This window comes from Leptopilina heterotoma, unplaced genomic scaffold (assembly GCF_015476425.1).
Source record: "Leptopilina heterotoma isolate Lh14 unplaced genomic scaffold, ASM1547642v1 Lhet_152, whole genome shotgun sequence".
Taxonomy (NCBI): Eukaryota; Metazoa; Arthropoda; class Insecta; order Hymenoptera; family Figitidae; genus Leptopilina; species Leptopilina heterotoma.
This window is the reverse complement of record NW_025110868.1, coordinates 992679-1015232: the sequence shown is the minus strand read 5'-3', so window position 1 is coordinate 1015232 and position 22554 is coordinate 992679. Positions and strand designations below refer to the sequence as shown.

At 22.5% G+C, this 22554-nt stretch overlaps 1 protein-coding gene across 2 annotated transcripts in view; it reads left to right on the top strand.

Annotated features, from left to right (window-relative positions):
* Window positions 1–21166, top strand: part of LOC122498593 (tyrosine-protein phosphatase non-receptor type 13-like) — a 244057-nt gene extending 222891 nt beyond the window's left edge. For both annotated transcript variants that reach the window (XM_043606394.1, XM_043606393.1), the window contains exons 12-18: window positions 109–200; window positions 5330–5943; window positions 8402–8660; window positions 11730–11975; window positions 14508–14688; window positions 15210–15494; window positions 21029–21166. In XM_043606394.1, coding sequence (XP_043462329.1) covers window positions 109–200; window positions 5330–5943; window positions 8402–8660; window positions 11730–11975; window positions 14508–14688; window positions 15210–15468 — 1651 coding nt within the window. In that variant the 3' untranslated portion in view covers window positions 15469–15494; window positions 21029–21166. The remainder of the gene's footprint in view (window positions 1–108; window positions 201–5329; window positions 5944–8401; window positions 8661–11729; window positions 11976–14507; window positions 14689–15209; window positions 15495–21028) is intronic.
* The last annotated feature ends 1388 nt before the right edge of the window (window positions 21167–22554 follow it).

Genomic DNA, 22554 nt, shown 5'->3' with positions numbered 1-22554 from the left:
CACCCACCTTGATCTATTTGCCCGAAAATAAATTCAAGTCCTATTTTTTATTCTTTCTCTCTTTCTCTATACAGCAGAACTTTAAAAGAAAATAATTTTTCATTGCAGGAGTTATTTTGCTTTCAAACTGACGTCTCTACACCATCAGTTCTTTCTCAAACTTCGATCGGAGATATCTTCTCTTCAAGGACTAGCAAAAGGTGATTGCAATAAAGATTTACCGTTATTTACAAAGTAACTTTGATAGTAAATATCCGGAAATTTTTTTTCTTTTTTTTTCTTTTTTTTTTACTAACGAAAAACAGTTCAAGTGTATCGATAAAACATCCTTCATTGATTCGCTCTCGTTTTTCAAAAGAACAAAAAAAGAAAAAGCGAATAATGTACCTTGAATTTCAGAAAAGTTTTAAACTTTAATAATTTTATGATCATTTATTTATGCGAGAGATATTTTACAAAAGATTTTCACTTGAGATTATTTATTATTAAATTTAATAAATTAAATTTTAATTACATTTGATTAATATCGCAAGTTAAATTCAATTACAATAGGAATTATCCCATTCAAAAAGTTGCTGATGAAATATAAATTATATTCGCAAATCTCATTATTAATTTTTATTGTTTTCGGTACATTAAATTGTAAATTATTTGTTTTCTCTCAGTACTTTTCATTATTAGGAAATTATTATTATTATTGAAAAATTAATTATTGAAAATGATTTGCAATTATTTTAAATTCATATTATTTCAAAAATAAATCAATAAATTTTTTTAAAAATTCAATTAATTTAATTAGTGACAATTTTAAAATATTTCTAGTATTTAGAGAATTTTTTTCATAATTCAATTATTTTTAAAGGATTTTTAAGTAAATCCTTAAAAAATTCTTTGAAAATTCAATAATTTTTTATGGAACTTTTTTAAACTTTCAATTCTTTCAAAAATGTTCTAAAACTTCTTTTACAATTCAATTGTTTTTAATAGTTTTTAAAAAAAATTTAATTTTTTAAAAAATTCTTGACACAATTCTGTAAAAATTCAAATATTTTAATAGATTTATTGGAAAATTTTCAATTATTTCAAAAATTGTCAAAGAATTCAATTATTTTTATAAAAGAAGATTTCGACTTCATCAACCAACATCAATTATTTTTAATACAACTTTTTGAAACTTTACATTATTTTAAATATTCAGAATAAAATACTTAAAAAGTTCAATTTTTTTCTATAAAGTTATAAAAACATTCAATTATTTCAAAAACTTCTTTTAGAATTCAATTCTTTTTTATTGCATTTTAAAAAAATTTAATTATTTTAAAATTTCTTGACACAATAATGTAAAAATTTAAATATTTTTAATGGATTTTTAAGAAATTTTCAATTATTTCAAAAGTTTTCAAAAAATTCAATTATTTTTAGAATGTTTTCAATTATTTAAAAAAATTGTCAAAGAATTCAATTATTTTAAATAAAATTTTAGAAAATTTCAATTATTTCAAAAATTTTCAATAAAATTCTTTAAACATTTAATTACTTTTAATAGAATTGTATTAAACATTCAATTTTTTTAGTAAAGTTTTAGAAACATTCAATTACTTCAAAATGTTTCAAAAAATTCAATTATTTTCAATGGAATTTTAAATTTTAAATTATTTTAAAAATTCTTATAGAATTCAATTATTTTTAGCAAATTTTAATAAAGGTAATTAAAAATTCAATTATTTTTAATCGAATTTAGGAAAAATTCAATTATTTCAAAATTTCTTTGAAAATTCAATTATTTTTAATCGAATTTAGGAAAAATTCAATTACTTCAAAATTTCTTTGAAAATTGTATTATTTAAAAGGAATTTTTAAAAATTTCCATTATTTGGAAAATATTCAAAAAATTCTTTACAAATTTTATTATTTTTAATGTATAATATTATGTATAAACACCTAATTTCAATTATGCCAACAAATTTTAATATAAAATTCTCAAAAAATACAATTATTTTTAGTGAAATTTTAGGAAATTTCAATTATTTAAAAAATTGTCAATTACTTGATTATAGCAATTCAATTATCTTTTAAAATTCACTTTTTTAATCTCAAATAAAATTCTTTAACAAATTTAATTATTTTAAATTCAATTGAACAAAATTTCAAATTGATTATTAACTATTTTATAAATGTTTTTAAAAATTTAAATAAAATATCTTTAGAAAAAAATTGAATGAAAATTTCTCAGAAATCTAAATTTTTCAGAATTTTATTAAAAATTATTTAAAAGTTAAATGAATATTTCAATAAATCTCTGAATTATTTATTAATTTTTCTTGTCAGCAATTAAAATTTTTCTAAATTCTTAGTTTAAAATTTTCTGAAATTCAATTATCTCTGAAAATTACAACTGTTTTTGCAATCTTTTCCAAATTTTCAGCAGGGATTTCTTCATGTAATATTTATGTAAAAAATATGAATTTGAATTTTTTATAAAGAGGATATTTTCAAAAATTTTCTTTCAATTTAATTAACCAAGCCAATGGAATCAAAATTTTTAGTTCATTCCTTTGTTAATTAAATTTTATACTTATTATATGGCATACCGTTAAAAACATATAATTATTATATATTTTTATAATTACTCACGAAATAAACTTGACAGGAAGCACGTTGTTTAGCTTACATGAAACAAATAGAAAAGGGAATATTTTATAATCACATTAAAGTTTAAAATTATCAAAAAAATTAAAATTGAATTATTATTATTATTATTGTGAAACTATCTATAATTATAATAATTTATAAATTTATCAAACATAATTTCAGGTATGATAGTGACTTTTCTATGTAATATCTCGTCTATGTAATAAATAGATATTAGGTAGTAAAGAGGATTTTAATTTTTAAAAAGTTAATTTTTCAAATTAAGTAAAATTGAGAATCAAATTTTTTGTTATAATGCTATTTTTGTTTTAAAATTCCATGAAATTTACTATATCCGAAGTAAATTGCAGTAAAAAAATTAGTAAAATTTACTGTTTGAACTTGGTAAAATTTCCTGCAAAAAGCAGAAAAATTGTCTATTAAAATTTGTTGTCTCTAGAATAATTTTTACTATTTCCAAAGAAACTTTCTTTATAAAAATTAGAAAAATTTATACTTTGGAAATGACAATTTTTAATGGCTAATTGCACTATGTTCGAGGAAAATTTTAATAATTTTTTTTACAAAAATTAGCATTCAAAATAGTTTTGAAAATTGGATGAAATGAATAAAATAATTTTTTTTTACTGTAGCTCACGCTGTATAGTAAAGATATTTTAAGTTTGATTTACAGGGCTTGGATCTTCTTTAAGACTCAAAAAAAGTCGCTTTAGTCGCATAAATTTACAACAAAAGTCACGAAAAGTCGCACAAATTAAATTTCCGAAAAAGTCGAAAAAAAGTCGCATGAAATCTTAGAAAAAAATAAAAAAAACGACAAAGAGAAACACAAAATTGTCAAAATTGTAAAGAAAATCACATTTCTCGACAACAAATACATTAGTATCAAACAATTCGGAATAAAATTTTAAAAAATTTAATAAAATTCATTGCTAAATTTTAATTACGTATTTTTAACATTTTTTTTTTAAATTCTTTTTAAAATGTCAATTATTTTTATAAATAATAAATTTCTTCTCCGAAATTCAATTATTTGAAAAAAAATTTTTAATAAAATTCTTCTCTAAAATTTAATTATTTTCAAAAGTAATAAAATTCTTCGCAGATATTCAATTATATTCAAAATTTTATAAATAATAAAATTCATCCTGGAAATTCAATTATTTTCAAAAGTTCTGTTAAAATTCTTTGCAAAATTCAATTATCTTCAAAAGTAAGAAAATTTTTTACAGAAATTCAATTATTTTCAAAATTTTTTTTTAAATTCTCCTCAAAATTTCAATTATTTTTATAAATATCAAAATTCTTCTGCAAAATTCAATTTCTTTTAAACATTTTAAAAAAAAAATCTGTTCAAAATTTCAATTATCTTTGTGAATAATAACACTCTTCTCTGAAATTCAATTATTTGCAAAGAATTTTAATAAAATTCATCCTAGAAATTCAATTATTTTCAAAAGTAATAAAATTCTTGGCAGAAATTAAATTATTTTCAAAATTTCAATTATTTTTATAAATATCAAAATTCAATTACTTTTAAACATTTTTTAAAAAATCTGTTCAAAATTTCAATTATCTTTGAGAGTAATAAAATTCTTTTCTGAAATTCAATTATTTGCAAAAATTTTAATATAATTCTTATCAAAAGTTAAATTATCTTTATAAATAATAAAATTCATTCTAGAAATTCAATTATGTTCAAAATTAATAAAATTCATCCTCGAAATTCAATTATTTTTTATTTTTTTTTTTAAATTTTTCGTCGAAATTTTAATTATCTTCATAAATAATAAAATTCATCTTGGAAATTTAATTATTTTCAAAAGTTCTGTTAAAATTCTTTGCAAAATTCAATTATGTTCAAAAGTAAAAAAATTCTTCACAGAAATTCAATTATTTTCCGAATTTTTTTTTGAAATTCCCCTCAAAATTTCAATTATCTTTGTAAATATCAAAATTATTCTGCAAAATTCAATTACTTACAAATGTTTTATAAATTTGTTCCCAATAATTCATATATTTTCATAAAAAATAATTAAAAATTTTTTTTTATAAAGTCTTATAATATAAAATATAATGATTTTATCACTCGGTCATCTTTAATTATTATAAAACATGAAGACATCGATTGCTTCGAGTCGAAGACTCGGAGTGATCGATTTCTTCATGTTTTATAACATATTTTTTATAAGTTGTTTAATTTCAAAAAGGTTTGAATTTGAATCTTTTGAAAAATTTTAATTCCTATGGAAAAATAATAATTAAATATTTATTTAAAAAAGAAATTATTGATGTTTTCGAAAAATTTGAAAGAAATTTGTAAATAAATGTAACAGAACATTTTTTTGACTCAAACTTTTTTCTTTGAATTTAAAAAAAAAAAATTTTAATTTCAGTCGCATTTTACTAAAAAAAATTTTGAAAAAGTCGATTAGTCGCATTTTTTTACAAAAAAATCGAAAAAAGTCATATTTCCTTAGAAAAGTCGAAAAAAGTCGAAAAAGTCGCACAATCCGAGCCCTGAATTTAAACAAAATTTCTTTTCATCAAATAAATCGTTTTCTCAGTGTAGAAAAATCGTTGTTTTCTGAAAAATAATTTTTTCCAGTGCATAAATAAATCCGAAGAAAAATAGAAAAAAAATACGACTAAAAACTTTACTTCTCAAAATTTTCAGATTTCGGCGTTCCATTGGTGATCGAGCCAAATTCCCCAAAGGCAAAGTCAGAGAGTGGAAAAACAAAAATCTCGATAGCAAATTCAATAAAGAAACAAGAGGAGCCCGATTCAAGATTAAAGTATCCATTTCAATTGGAGGAGTATCAGAATAAGGAGAACGAGAATCCAGAGAAGGATTTATGTAACTGGCAAGAGGGTAACAACCAAGTGACGTCGCCGATTTGTTCCTCGCCAGAGGAGGACGTTCTCTACGCTCAGGTGAATACGCGCCTTGAACCGGAAGGCGAGTCACGTGACACGGAAGATGAATCGGATTCGGCGGCGATGAGGAATCAGGCAATATCGAGAATTTTGAATGGACCAAAAGTCCTTTCAGCCATTGAGGATCAAATCTATGGTTACGCGAATGTTGGCCGCGCGCACAATGAAGAATACGTTTATTGCATTCCAAAGTTAATTTACTCGAGTGCAATTGAACGACTCGAAGTGAAATCAGAAAAACCCGAGGATATTTATGCAGCTGTTAATAAAAATCGTACGCCCAAGAAGGATTCACTTCCTGTTCCTGATGAAGTTTGGGACGTGTCGGATATTAAGGAGTCATTGAACAAGGTTGCTTTCTTTTTTTCTTTTTTTTTTACTTAATAACTTTTGGGAAATTTTCGGAAAGCATTCCTTGCATTTTTTTCCTTCTTTTAATTTCTTTCAATTTTAAAAGATAACGTTTTTGTTAAAAATAATTCAATTCTTATAAAGTATTTCATTAAATTTTTCTAAAATAATTTAATTGTTTCGAAGAATTTAATTCAAGTTTTTTAAAATAATTGAATTGGTTCGAAGAATTTAATTCAAGTTTTTTCAAATAATTGAATTGGTTCGAAGAATTTAATTCAAGTTTTTTCAAATAATTGAATCGTTTAAAAACTTTCATTAAAATTGAATAAAAATTTATTAAAATCCTATGAAGAATTGTATTATTTAAAAAATAGTTTGATTATTTCGATGAATTTAATTAAAATTATATTCAAAATAATTGAATTCTTATTAAGTATTTCATAAAAATTTTACAAAATAATTGAATTGTTTCGAAGAATTTAATTCAAGTTTTGTAAACTAATTGAATCGTTTAAGAATTTTTATTAAAATTGTATTAAACTTATTAAAATCCTATGAAGAATTGTAAAAATTCAAAAATAATTTAATTGTTTCAATGAATTTAATTAAAAATATATTCAAAATAATTGAATTCTTATAAAGTATTTCATCAAAATTCTACAAAATAATTGAATTGCTTTGAAGAATTTAATTGAAATTATATTGAAAATAATTCCTTCAAAAAATGTAATTTAAGTTTTTAAAAATAATTGAATAGTTTAAGAATTTTTATTAAAATTGTATTAAATTTATTAAAATCCTATGAAGAAATTGTATTATTTAAAAAATAATTTAATTGTTTATTGAAAATAATTGAATTTTCTTAAAGTATTTCATCCAAATTTTACAAAATAATTGAATTGCTTCGAAGAATTTAATTAAAGTTTTGAAATAATTAAATTGTTCAAGAAATTTTATTAAATTTATATTCAAGTTATTAAAATCCTATGAAGATTTATATTATTTAAAAAATTATTGAATTGCTTCGAAGAATTTAATTGAAATTATATTGAAAATAATTGAATTTTTATTAAGGGTTACATTAAAATTTTTTACAATAATTTGATTGCTTGTAATTAAATTCTTTCAAAGAATTGTAATAATTACGAAAATAATTGAATTTACATGAATTTCATTATTTTAAAAAATATTGGAATTTCTGTAAAGAATTTTATTGAATATTTTGAAAATAATTGAATTCTTTCAAATAATTTAATATTTATAAAAATAATTGAATTTATGCAAAAAAATTGTATTCAAACTTTGTAAAAATAATTGAATCGTTCGAGAAATTTTATTAAAATTGCATTAAATTTATTAAAATCCAGTAAAAAATTGAATTATTTGGCCAATAATTAAATTTTTTCGAAGAATTAAAATAAAATCGTCTTAAAAATAATTAAATTCTTATAAAGGGTTTCTGAAAATTTTTTTTAAATAATTAAATTTTTATAAAAAATTTCTCAAAATTGTGCTAAAAATAATTGAATTCTAGCAAAGAATTTTATTATTTATTAAAAAAATTCAAATTCTTTCAATTCATTTTATTAAAATTTTTGACAATATTTATAAAAATAATTAAATTGTTTCGAAGAATTTTATTATTTATAAAAAAATACGAATTTTTGCAAAGAATTTTTATAAAAATTTGGAAAATAATTGAATTCCAGCGAAGAATTATATTATTATTTATAAAAATAATTGACTTCATGTAAATAATTTTGTTCATTTAACAAATAATTGAATTCTTCAGATGAATTGCACTAAAATTGTGTAAAATAATTGAATTCTTGGGTAAAATTTTATTAAAGGTTTTGAAAATAATTGAATAATTGTTATGAAAAATATTATTAAAATGTTTTAAAATAATTGAATTTTTTAGAACATTTTTCATAAAATTAAAATTATTATTATTACAATTATTTAAAAGTAATTCAATTCTCTTAAGAAATTTTATTAAAATTTAATTAAATGTATTCAAATTCTACGAAGAATTGCATTGTTTTAAAAATAATTGAATTGCTTAAAAAATTTAATTGAAATTATATTCAAAATAATTGAATTTTTATAAATGGTTACATTAATTAAAATTTTTAAAACTAATTGAATTGTTTGTAATTGAATTTTTTCGAAGAATTGTATTATTTACGAAAATAATAATTGAATTCTTGTGACGAATTTTATTAAAATTTCTAAAAATAATTGAATGTTTCAAAGAATTTTATTAAAAGTTTTGAAAGTATTTGAATTATTTGGAAGAATTTTATAAACATTTTTTGAAAATCAATAAATTTATTTTGAAGTGTTTTTTAAAATTTTTTGAAATTAAAAACAAACTTTTCTCCATATTCATGAATTTAAAAAAAATTTTTGTTTCATTGACTTTTTGATAATAATAAAGAAAACTTTCTTCCAGGCAAAAACATCGAGTTTACCAAATTATGGAACGCCAAAATCAAGGCAATCGAGTGGATTTCGAACGCCGAGTTTACCACGACGTTTGGGGGTGAAAATGGGAACTCGCGCTATTTACAGCAGCAGCAATATGTCGCAGAAGGATGCCTCTCTTGCCGACGATTTGGAATCACTTTCCCTGAAATCAGACACAGCTTCGTCGATGCAATCAACGCCCGCACGATCGGTCGAGTCACCATTGCCGGAAGCTTATGTTCTAAGTACGTTCTCCATTCAAAATTACCGCGTATTCAAAAAATAATCAATGCACTTCCTACTTATTTTTTACTTTTTTGACTTTTTTCAAAAATTTTCTTTTCCTATTCAACAATTGAATTCACTAATTCTCAGCTATCGATTTTTGAAGCAAATGGAATACACGAGAGAAATAATCGATTAGTTACCTATAGAGTGTAAATTTTTCTTTTTATTTCGCACATATTTGGTTTACTGTACAAATGTACAGTAGAGGTAATTAAAAAAGTAACTTTAAAATAAAATTAATCAACTTAAAATTAAAAAAAAAAACTTTTACTGCTTTCGAAATAGATTTGATCTATTTTTTACTAAAATTTAGTTGAAATTACTAAATAATTAGTAAAAATACAAATAATTAATAAAAATACTAATAATTAGTAAAAATACAAATAATTAATAAAAATACTAATAATTAGTAAAAATACTAATAATTAATAAAAATACTAATAATTAATAAAAATACTAATAATTAGAAAAAATACTAATAATTAATAAAAATACTAATAATTAACATTTCCAAAATTCAATTTTTTTTAAGTGTTTTTAACTAAAATTCTTCTATAAATCCATTATTTTTAATAACTAATTAAATATATATTAAAAAATTTAACTAATTTGAGAAGAATTTGAATTATTAGTCGATAAAATTTCAACTAAAAGAAAATTTTAAATAAATAAAATTCTTATTAGAATGCTCAGCGAGAATTCAATTATTTAAAAACAGAAACAAATAATTCTTAGAAGAATTAATTATCATTTAAAATTAAATTCTCATAAAAAATTTTATTAAATTTTTTTATAAATAATTTATTTCTTTTGAAGAATTTTAATAAAATTTTTGCAAATAATTACATTTTTCGAGAAAATTATTTTAAATTGTTTTAAAAATAATTGAAATCCTTTTAAGAATTTTACAATTTATGAAGAAAATATTTGGATTCTTGCAACGATTTAATTAAATTTTTTTTTAATAATTGAATTCCAGGGAAAACTGTTATTATTTTTAAAAATAATTAAATTCTTGCAAAGGATTACAATTTTTTTAAATAATTGAATTTTTTGAATCATTTTATAAAGATTTAATAGAATAATTCAATTACTTTAAAAAATTTATTTATTTATTTATTTATTTATTACATTTATTCAATTCAATTAAAATTGTATTAAAAATATTGAAATCCTGTCAAGAATTTTAGTCTTATTTATGAAAATAATTGAATTTTTGCAAAGATTTTATTAAATATTTTTAAATAATTGAATTCGTGTGAAAAATTTTATTATTTGTAAAAATAATTGAATTCTAGCGAACGATTTTATTAAAATTTTTGAAAATTCTAATTAAATTCTTTTTGAAGAATTTCTTTGAATTTCTTTTAAAATAATGGAATTTCTTTAATAATTTTAATTAAAAATTTTGAAAATAATTGAATTTTATGAACAATTTCTTTCAAGTTTTTAAAATTTGAAATTAAACATTTAATTGTTGGATTTTATTAAAATTTTAAGAAGTAATTGAATTCTTTTGAAAAATTTTTATAACGAATTAAGAAAAAAATTTGAATTCTTTCAAGAAATTTTTTTGAAAATAATTAAATGTTTGCAAAGATTTTGTAACGAATTAAAAACAATTGAATTCTTACGTGAAATTTTTTTTGAAAATAATTGAATTTTTGCAAATATTTTAATAATTTAAAAAAATAATTGAATTATTTCGGAGGACATATTAAAATTATTTTAGAAATTAATTGTATTTGTTCGTGAAATGTTATTAAAATTTTGTTTAAAAATAATTGAATTTCTTAATGTTTTTAGCAAAAAAAATTAATTATTTAAATAGATTTTTATAAAATTCTTCTCAAGAATTCAATTATTTAAAAAAAATGTAATAATAATCGTTTCAAAAATTCAATTATTTTTATAAATTTTGAAACTCATCGTAGGATTTCAATTATTTTTAATACAATTTTAAATGATTTAATTAAAGTGTAATAATTATTTTCAATTCATTTTTAATCACATTTCTTGAATGAATTTAATTATTATCAAAAATTTTAATGCAATTCTTCGTAAAAATTAAATTATTTTATAAAATGTTGATAAAGTTCTTTATAAGAATTCAAATTTAAAAAATACATATATTCAATTATTCAATGAGTTATTTATTTTTGTATTTAAATAATTTTATTCTCGTAGAACTTTCTAATAAGAATTGATTTAGAATTGAATAAAATAAAATGATTAAAGTTTTGAATAATTTTATTTATATAAATAAATTTCAACAAAAAAATAATGATTGAATTCTGAAAGAATTAATTTTGTAATTTTTAGAAATAGTTAAATTTCAAAAATGCGTTACATTGAAATTATTTAAAATATTTTAATTCTTGTAGAAAAAATAAATTCGGTATTTAAATATTTATTTTAAAAATTATTCTATTTTTGAATCTAATTAAGAAATTATAAAAAAAAACATTGAAATCATTTGAAATATTTTAATTCCTAAAGACAAAATAAATTCGGTATTTAAATATTTATTTTAAAAAATTATTCTATTTTTGAATCGAATTAAGAAATTATAAAAAAATTGATTTAAGTTTAGTTTTTCGATAGCTACTTTTTACTACTGTTTTTTCTGTCTTTAAACTACTTTTTTAAAATTAATTATCGAGTACGAAACCTGAAATGTTTAAATTAAAAAGAAAATCCAATTTCTCCACCTGAGAACGCCAAGGTCGCCACCAGGTGGCAGGAGAAATTCCAAGAAATAAATAAATTCCAAGAACGAAACTGCCATCTATCGGTGACCTTGGCGTTCTCAGGTGGAGAACAACACTTCCATATTGAATCCCAATTTGTTTGTAATTTTCGTAGTTTTATAATTTTATTTATGAAAATTTTGCCAAAAAACCAAGAAGAGAAATAAAAAACAATTTAATACAGTTACTTTTTTACTCGTAAGGAAGAAAAATTTCACCCATTTTCTATATTCGAATGAAATAAGTAGATAAGAAGAAAAATGAAATTCTTTACAGATGCGGACATAAGATCGGCGAACGAGACCTTTCGAATACATGACGAAGAGACAATGTCATCATCGTTGGTGGCCCGATTTGAGGAAATGTCTTTCACTGAAGAGCGAATACTTCATGTGATAAAACTTGAACGCGGTAATGGAGGGAGTATTGGATTGCAAGTGACCGAGGGAAACGATGGAGGAGTTTATGTCCAAGCCGTTTCCGTTGGTGGATCGGCCGATATGGCTGGTAACGTAAACAAAGGTATAAAACTAAAGTTTCCTCCAAGTTATATACATCCATATAAATTTTGATATGGACAGGTATAGATTTAGATATATAAAATATAGTTTTACTGTCGAGTATATAGAACTGTTCGTACGTATAAAAAAAAGCTTTACCTCTGCAACGTCTAAACACGAGAAAGAAAGATTGTTTCAAACAACCACATTTTGTTTTCGTTAGATTTAAAATTCAACTTTTTACTATTTATTATTTACTATTTACTAGTAAATTTATTTAGTAAATAGTAAACTATTTACTTGTAAATTTATTTAGTAAATAGTAAACATAGTAAATAGTAAACTATTTACTATTTACTAGTAAATTTATTTAGTAAATAGTAAACTATTTACTATTTACTAGTAAATTTATTTAGTAAATAGTAAACTATTTACTAGTAAATTTATTTAGTAAATAGTAAAAGTATGAAAAATTAATATTTCCACCGATTTTAATTTGAAACTTTTTCGAAATTCAATTATTTCTAACAAAAAATTCATGCTATAATGCTTTTAATCTTCAATTCTAATCGAAAATTTCAACTAAAATTCATTTTTAAATCAATTTTTTTATTAGAAAATTCTACGAGAATTCAATTATTTAAATTCAAAAATAATGAATAATTTATTAAATAATTGAAAGTTATTAAAACTTTTGAAAATAATTAAATTTCTATAAAGAATTTTATTATTTATAAAAATAATTGAATTATTGCCAAGAAATTTATAAAAAATTTGTAAATATAATTGAATTCCTGGGAAATTTCTATTATTTAAGAAAATAATTGAATTCCTGTGGAATTTCTACTATTTAAGAAAATAATTGAATTCCTGTAGAATTTCTATTATTTAAGAAAATAATTGAATTCCTTTGGAATTTCTGTTATTTAAGAGAATAATTGAATTATTGCGAAGAAGTTTATGAAAAATTTGTAAATAATTGAATTTCTGTAAAACTTTTTTTATTTATGGAAATAATTAAATGTTTGCAAAAAACTTTATGAAAAACTTGTAAATAATTAAATTCCTGTAAAATTATTACTATTTAAGAAAATAATTGAATTATTGCAAAGAAATTTATGATAAATTTATAAATAATTAAAGTCGTGTAAAATTTTTATTATTCATGAAAATAATTGAATTATTGCAAAAAAATTTATGAAAAATTTGTAAATAATTGAATTCCTGTAAAATTATTACTATTTAAGAAATTAATTGAATTATTGCGAAGAAAATTAGGAGAAATTTGTAAATCATTGAATTTCTGTAAAAGTTTTTATTATTTATGAAAATATTTAAATGTTTGCGTAGAATTTTATCAAAAATAGTTTTAAATAATTGAATTCTTTTGGAAAATTTTATGAAAATAGTAGATTTTGAAGAACGTTGGATGGAGGGAAAATTTGGAAAATAATTGAAATTTTCCAAGAATTTTATTAAAGTTTTTGAAAATAATTGAATTTTCGTGAAGATTTTTTTAATGCATTTGAAAATAATTGAATTTTAATAGAGAATTTTAATTTTGATGAATTCAATTAATTTAATTTTAATTTTAATTGAGAATAATTGAATTTTTGCAAAAAATTTTAATACTTTTGGAAATAATTCAATTTTTTTAGTGTTTTTATCTAAAATTCATTTTTAAATCAATTTTCATTACAAAATTCTACGAAAATTAAATTATTTAAATGCAAAAAAAAAATTAGTTAATAATTGAATGTTTCTTAAAATTCAATTTTCATAAAGACTTTTATCAACAAATTTTTAAATAATTTGAATTCTTGAAGACGAATTTGAATAAAATTTTGAAAAATAATTACAATTTTCGAGGAATTTGATTAAAATTGTATTAAAAATAATTTAAATTCTGCGACGAATTTTATTATTTATAAGAATAATTGAATCCGTGTAAAAAAATTTATTATTATTCATGAAAATAATGGAACTCCTGTAAAAAGTTTATTATTTTTGAAAATAATTGAATTATTGCGAAGAAATTTATAAAAAAAATTGTAAATAATTGAATATTTCTGAGAAATTTTTATTACTTTTTGGAAAATTGATTAAAATAGTAGATATTGAAAATCATTGAATTGAGGAAAATTTTTGAAAATAATTGAAATTTTGCCAAGAATTTTATTAAAATTTTTGAAAATAATTGAAATTCTGAGACGAATTTTATTATTTATGAAAATAATTGAATTCCTGTGAAAATTTTATTATTTTTCAAAATAATTGAATTATTTTTTGGAAAATTTTGATTAAAAAAGTAGATATTGAAAAGCATTGAATTGAGGAAAATTTTGGAAAATAATTGAAATTTTGCCAAAAATTTTATTAAAATTTTTTGAAAGAAATTGAATTGTAGGGAAGAATGAAAACTTTCGCTATTCTAGAGAAATTTGTCGAAGTTTCAGGGAAAGCTTTTTTTCATGTACATAATAATTATAGTAAATACACCGAATATGGTGTAAATTTCAAACAGGCGGTAAACTTTAACCCTTAATTTTAACAGGCGATCGAGTGGTGGCAATAAATGGTCAAACTTTAATGAATCTCGGTTATGATCATGCACTTAAATTGTTACAAAGTTCATCAGAAACTGTGGAATTAGTATTATCGCGTGCTGCTTCAAATCGGGTCGGAAGTAACAAAAATCACCAACAAATCCAATCGAGGGATACCAATTATCTACAGTAAGAATTTTTGATATTCTCTTTTCCTATTAACAGTTAAATAAAATTAGACTGAATATACTCTCTAAATTTTAACTAGTAAAAATGTTTACTAATTCTAATTAGTGACTAACTTTTTAATTAGTAAATTTTACTAATAAATTAGTAAAAATTACTTTGCTTTTTACTTAGTAACTTTTACTAATAAATTAGTAGAGAATACTATTTTTGACTTTTTGCTTTTAATTTAGTAAATTACCATTTATGATTTTTTGCTTTTTAATTAGTAACTTTCACTAATAAATTAGTAGAAAATACTATTTATGACATTTTGCTTTTGATTTAGTAAATTCTACTATAAAATTAGTAGAAATTACTATTTTATTAATTACTTTTTGCTTTTGAATTAGTAAATTTTACTAATAAATATTCATAAGTAAAAAGTCAGTCACTAATTTAAATTTAGAGAGTATTATATTATATTTAACCTATTTTTTTACATTATAATTATCATATTTCATGATATTATTAATTTTTTCTAGAAGTATCAGATTTAATGTCTCGTCAGAAACAGATTATTGGAACATGTCAACGAAATGGCTTGGAAATGAAAAATCTGGCGCGAAAAATAATTGGGATTCGCACAATAGTTCAACTTCAACTATGATCGAGAATTATCCAGTGAATGAGACCTACACCATAAACGATAAAATCGATCCCTACGCTCTGCAATCTGCCAGTATATTGGTTAGTCTTGAGGATTTAGACGTGAGCCGAACGAGTCAACAAGTTTTCATCTAGTGCCAAGAGAATAATTTTAATATACGGTAGAGTACCTATTTCTTTTTTTTGTATCTCTCCAATTTAATACCCTACTTTTTTCCACACTCTATTTCCTCAAAAAAAAAAAAATTTATACAAATTTTTTAAGTTGAACAGTTGAAAACTAAATTTCTTACTTGAGACGAAAATTTAAAGAATAAAATGTATGTTTTTTAGTCTTTGTAATTTTTATTACAGAGAAACAAATTTTAATTTTTCAATTTGACTTTGACTTTGACTTTGACTTTGACTTTGACTTTGACTTTGACTTTGACTTTGACTTTGACTTTGACTTTGACTTTGACTTTGACTTTGACTTTGACTTTGACTTTGAATTTTGACTTTGACGTTGAATTTAACTTTTATTTTGAATCTTGACTTTGACCTTCGATTCGGTTTTGACATTGGTTTTAACTTTGACTGTAACTCTGACTTCAACTTTGACTTTGACCTTAACTTTAACTTTGAATTTAAATTTGACTTTTAAAACTTGGACTTTGTCTTTAATAACTAGGACTTTGAACTTAACTTTAACTCTGACTTTAACTTTGACTTTGAACTTAACTTCAACTTTAACTCTGACTTTAACTTTGACTTGAACTTAGATTTTAATTTTGCCTTTAAGTTTAAATTTAACTTTGACTATAAAAACTTTGACATTGACTTTGACGTTGACCTGGATTTCTTTAGATTTGGTTTCGACTTTGAAATTGGCTTTAACTTTGACTTTGACATTAACTTTGACTGTAACTCTGACTTTAACCTTGACTTTGACCTTAACTTTCACTTCAACTCTGAATTAAACTTTGACTTTGACCTTAACTTTAACTTTAACTTTGACTTTAAGAACTTTGACTTTAACCTTAACTTTAACTTTGAAATAAATTTGACTTTGAACTTAACTTTGACTTTAACTCTGACTTAAACTAAGACTTTAATTTTGCCTTTAACTTTAAATTTAACTTTGACTTTAAAAACTTTGACATTGACTTTGACGTTAACTTTAATTATTTTAACCTTAACTCTGACATTGACTTTGACATTGGCATTAAATACTTTGGCTTTAACTTTGACATTGACTATAAAGACTTTGACTTTAACTTTATCTTTGACATTGAGTTTGACGTTGACTTTTAAAGACTTTGGCTTTCAATTTCACATTAATTTTGACTTAATGTTAAATTAATTAACTTTAATTTAACTTAAAGTTAAATTTAGAGTTAAATTTAAAGTCAAAGTCAAATTCTTTAATGTCAAACTCAAAACCGAATCGAAAATCAAAGCCAATGTCTAAAATGAAATTGAAAGTCAAAGCCAAAGTCTAAAATGAAAATGAAAGTCAAAATCAATGTTGAAAACGAATCCAAAGTCAAAGTTAAATTCTAAAGTGAAAATGAAAGTTAAAGTCTAAAGTGCCAATAAAAGTAAAAGTAGATCAAGCGGAGCTTGAATGAAAAAATGAAAAAAAAAATTTCTAAAAATGAACTCAACATTTTTCATCGATTTTTCTTCGAAAAAGAAATTATTTTCACACCTAGTAGAAAACTTGACTGTGACAAAATAAAATTCCGATTCAAAGTGAAGCACAAAATGAAAATACAAAATTGCAAACCCTTTGCTCACGAAAAACGGTAAAATATCCAGAATGACACAAACAGAGAAAAAAAACTGTTTTTCATCTCTTTGCTTTTCAAAATACAATATTGGCTCTTTTTACTCACACACATGTTCACCGTTTTACTATTTGTAACGCAATAAAAATACAGGAACTTGAATAAAAAAAAGAAGGAAATAAAAATAAAAATTGTGAACCCAAGTATAAAGAACTGTAACAGAAAGTAATTTATAAAAACAGGAAAAAAATCACCAGAACGGAAATTTGAAAAATTGAACAAACATTTCTAATTTTATTGAAAAACTGAAATTTAATTTCTTAATTTTTTTTATCTATTTATTTGTTTTTGCTTCATTTATATTTTATATTTTATATTTTTATTATTATTTTTTTTTTTTTTGCTTTATTTCATTATTTATTTTTACTATTCATTTTATTATTTATTTTAATTATTTATTTTTATTTGTTTATATTTTTACTTATTTTAATTATTTTTTTAGCGTCCACAAAATAATAAAATTTTCACAAATAAAAAAAAATCAGTAGAATATATTAATTTGAGAAAAAAAGTTAATTTTTTGGTTCGAGTTGCATAAAATTATTAGAGAAGGAAAGAAATTCTCAACTAACCAGTAACTAATTGAATTGCTTTTTTTTCATCCGATTAACGAAGCCTTCTATCTACACAGTGCTCTTAGTGTTTCCTCCTTATCTCTCTCTCTTTCTCTCTCTCTTTCTCTCTATCGCTCTTTGAAATATCTACAAATTCTTTGAAACCTGCAAACATGAACAATTCCAAATTCAATCTCTCAATCGATTATCCTCTCATCCATACATAAGAGTCCAACTTTGAAAATTTAATTAAAAACTTTCCCATAATCAAACGTTAATAAACTCACTAAACTGCACTGATTGACAAATTACACCTCATTATTGACAAAAGTAAAGTAAAAAAAATTTTTTTTTATCTTTTTAAAGAAGAAAATTTTCATACATCTAAATATTACGAACTAATTATTTAAATATAAAACATTATTTATAAAACATTAAATATTATTACAAAAATATTTAAATATTATCTAAATTTTATTTACAGAATAATAAATATTAAATTAAATTTAGGAAATTTTTTTTTTTTTTTACTAAAATTTAGGAAAATTAGTGTTAGTTTCCTATTCTTCAGTAATCTATATTTATCATATCATTAAAAAAAAATTGCAGATAGAAACTATTTTTCGAATAAATAATTCATGTACAGGTTGGATGACAATTGAAGAAAAAAAAATTCTAATCAGACTTTTTAAAAAGGAGAATAAATTAAGAAACAGATGAGAGAAGTATAATCGTTTCTGTGTCTGTAATTATCTTTCTTTTTTTGTTGCTCTCGATAACTATCAGGAAGAAAAATAATTCCATTTACAAACGTTTAAAGACATCGCAATAACTTTTTCCGATCGATTTTTTTTTTGCACCTAAGCAGACACAAATGACTTTATAATTATATCCTGAACATTGGCGCACTGTTTTCAAAATGTCATACGTAATTAAGTCGTTGTTCTTGACAAGTTTTTTTATTATCCCGGTTCTTAAATTCAAATTTTACTATCGGGATCGGTACTATTGGAATTTTTACTATCAGTAATATTATTCGAATAGAATTAATACTATTAGTATTTTTAATGCTATTAGTTATTTTAATACTATTAGTAATTTTACTTTTAGTGTTTTTTTACTATCTTTGGTATTATTACTATTAGTATTTTTACTATTTATAGTATTACTACCATTAGTATTTTTACTACTATCAGTATTTTACTGTTAGTGTTTTTACTATCTTTTTTTATTAATAGTATTAGTGTTTTTACTATTTTTAGTATTATTACTATTAATGTCTTTACTACTTTTAGTATTACTACTATTAGTATTTTTAATATTTTCAATATTACTGCTATTATTATTTTTACTACTTTAGTATTACTACTATTAGTATTTTTACTATTATCACTACTGGTAGTTTTATATTTTTACTATTTATACTATTAGTATTCTTACTGTTATCGGTATTTTCACTATAATTAATCTCAGTAATAATATCACTATCCATACTATTATTCTTTTTTACTATTGGTACTAATATTATTATTCAAATTCCTGCTTTTAGTTTCAATCCTAGTAGTACTATTAGTACTATTAGTATTTTTACTATTATAGTAAAAATACTGACAGTATTAATATACTATAAATATTAATAGTATTTTTATTATTCGTAATATTATTTCTTTCAGTATTTTTATTATTACTAGCGTTTTAGTAGTATTACTATTTTACTAGTATTTTAATAGTATTACTATTTTACTAGCATTAGTAGTATTTTAACATTATCAGTAGTAACACTATTTGTATTTTTATTTTAATTATGTTAATACTAATAGTTTTTTAAATAATAGGATTACTATTATTATTTCTATTAATATACTAACAGTAAAAATACTAAAAAATATTAATACTGATAGTAATAACACTATTAATATCAGTGCTAGTAGTATTTTTACTATTAGTAAATACTTATTCTGTTTATACAATCTTTAAATTTTTTTGATTTATGCTACTATTTACATTTTTAAAGTTTCCTCTACTAATATTTATATTATTATAGTTTATACTAGTAGAATACTAATACTACTAGTAGTAATACTATTATTAGTGGTATTGATAGTAGTACTATTAGTAGTAGTATTATTAGTATTAAAATTAAAAATATTAACACTATCAGCATCAGTATAGTATTAGTTGCAGTACAATTAGTATTGGTAGCATTAGAAAATTACTACTAGTTAATTATTAGCTAACAATGCTTTATTAGCATACTATTAATACAAATAGAATCGAATCCATTTGTCACGGTAGAAATTATCAACACCAAATCAGAAAAAAAAAGAACCTCGCTGTTATTAACACCAAATGATAAAAACAAAAATTCTAAACTATTTTCCAAAGAAAAAAAGAACCGAGAAATTAAAATTTCTTTTTGCAGTCTTTCCAGGGAGTAGGTGAGTGAAAGTACAGAAAAATGAAAACCAAAAAAATTAAATGAATGAGTTTAACTATATAGTATATATAAAAGGGGAAAATGGGACTTGAGGTCAGAGGACTAGAATTTCTTGCACCAAGAAAAGAACTTGTCTCCACTTACATAAGTGTTATTGAATCTTCATACATGACACGATCAAAGTTAACACGCGCAAGACATTGTCGTTTGAAAAGAGGTAAATGAGAGGGGGCTTAGGGGAAGAAGACGGATCGAATGTCACTTCTAAGGAATCACCTTTAGTATCTTACCGATGGTCTATCCCTCGTGGCCAGTATCGCGTTTTTGCCTTTTACGTTTTCATCGCGAGCAACCAAACACACAAAGTCTCAATATCTCCTCTTCTCTCTACTCCCAAAGAACCGACAACATTATTTATCATGAATAAATGTGAGCATTGCCGATTCAACCTTTGCCATTATCTCAATTACATACGTCAATCGTTTTTCTAAAATCGCGTTCACCACAACAAAAAAAAAACGAACGAACGAACGGAAAAACTCAATTATATCTTTACTATTTCTTTGGTATATTTAAACTCACTTTTTTCCTTCTGAAAACATTTTTTTGTTTCTCTTCTTTATTCTAATTTTGATTCTATTTTTGATCCAAACTTTAATACTATTTATAATTATTTTTGATCCAAATTTTGATTCTATTTATGATTATTTTTGATCCAAATTTTGATCCTATTTTTTATTTCTGAATTCAATTTTTTGGTACAATTTGTCTCCTTGGGGAATTTAGAAAAATTGTCTCCAATATTAAATAATAGTCGACTAGGAGTAAAAAAAAAGTAGATGAATGCTGCAATAAAAATTTTCCCTCTTTTTCAGATGAGATCGATCAGCAAACTCCGCCGATACCTCCACGAAGAAAGAAACGAAAGAATAATCTTTCAACGAGCGTCAATTCTGAAACGTCTCGGGAACCATCTTTGGGACCTAGAAGAAAACCACGTCTTCCGCCTCCTCCTCCTCCACCGCCGCCTCCAGTACAAAAAATTCGAGAGAAAAAATTGACAAAAAATTCCCAACTTCGAAAAACGGAAAATGTCGTCGAGAATTGCAATTCATTAGTCGAAGTAGTAAATCCAATGAATAATTCCAAGGAACTGGAATTTTTCGCTAAAACTAAAAACGAAACTAAAAATACTATCGTAAACGATACTAGAAAAGCTGCTTTGGACGATACTACAAAAGCTACAAAAAATTGTCAAGAATGTTCGAAACAAACAAACATCCCTAAAAATCAATATCCACCACTTTTGTTCACGTTCCAAGATTTCCAGAGTGTCATTGGCGAGACAAATTCCCAAGAAAAAAAAGAAATCACCGCATCGAATAATTTAATTGACGACAACAGTAAAGTTTGTTTTCGCGTGACCACCACAAATGTTCCATTTGAAAAATGCCTCGGCACTTGGCAACAATCATTCAATAATCCCGAATTCGAGAGTTATGAGGAGAATCTCTTTATATTCGACGACTATCTCGATCGAAGTAAACGAATAAACGCGCGACCTGATTTATTTCGTTTGGAGAGTTTGGAAAGTAATCACAGTGATTATTTACCGAACAGATCAAAAGTTCGTTTTGTCATTGAATCGCCAAGTAATTCAACACCCGACGATAATGCCGAAATAACAATGGACAGTCTACAAAATTTAGAATCACTCAACAGGGATCTTGAGGAATTGCAAAAAATACAAACAATCTGCGAGGAAATTCAACATTCGACGAACAATACCCAAACTTTCGATTCATTACTCTGCGACAATGATGATTTTAATTTGATGCAAATTGATTCTGATTCGAGAGAGGGAGAACATTGTTTTAATGCAATTGATAAAGTTTGTCCTAATGAAAGTTTGGTTCGTGGTAATGATGTTTTGGGTGATTTTTATGTTAAGGATTCTTTGGTTGATAAAATTTATGGTAATGATTCTTTGGTGGGTGAAATTGATGCTAACGAAGCTTCTGATAAAATTCATGGTAACGAAGCTATTGCTGATAAAATTTATGCCAATGATACTTGTTCTGTTAGTGGAACTTCAAAATTCCAAACATACGAGAACTGTTCCAACTCCGGACAATTCTTTATTCTGGATATTACCGCAGAGGGAAGTTCTAGGGATGAATTTTTCAAGACTGGAAGGCACTTTTCAAAATTCGAGACATTTGGGTCCAAAAGTGTTAGTTATGAAGACGCTTGTGATTCTTCTTTTTGTGATTTGATAAACAATGGCAACGATAGACTAACAAAAATAGAAGAAGCAGCAAGAGATCCAAATGCAGAAGGTACAACAAAAGATCAAAAAACAGAAGGAGCAGCAGAAGATCCAAAAGCAGAAGAGACAAAA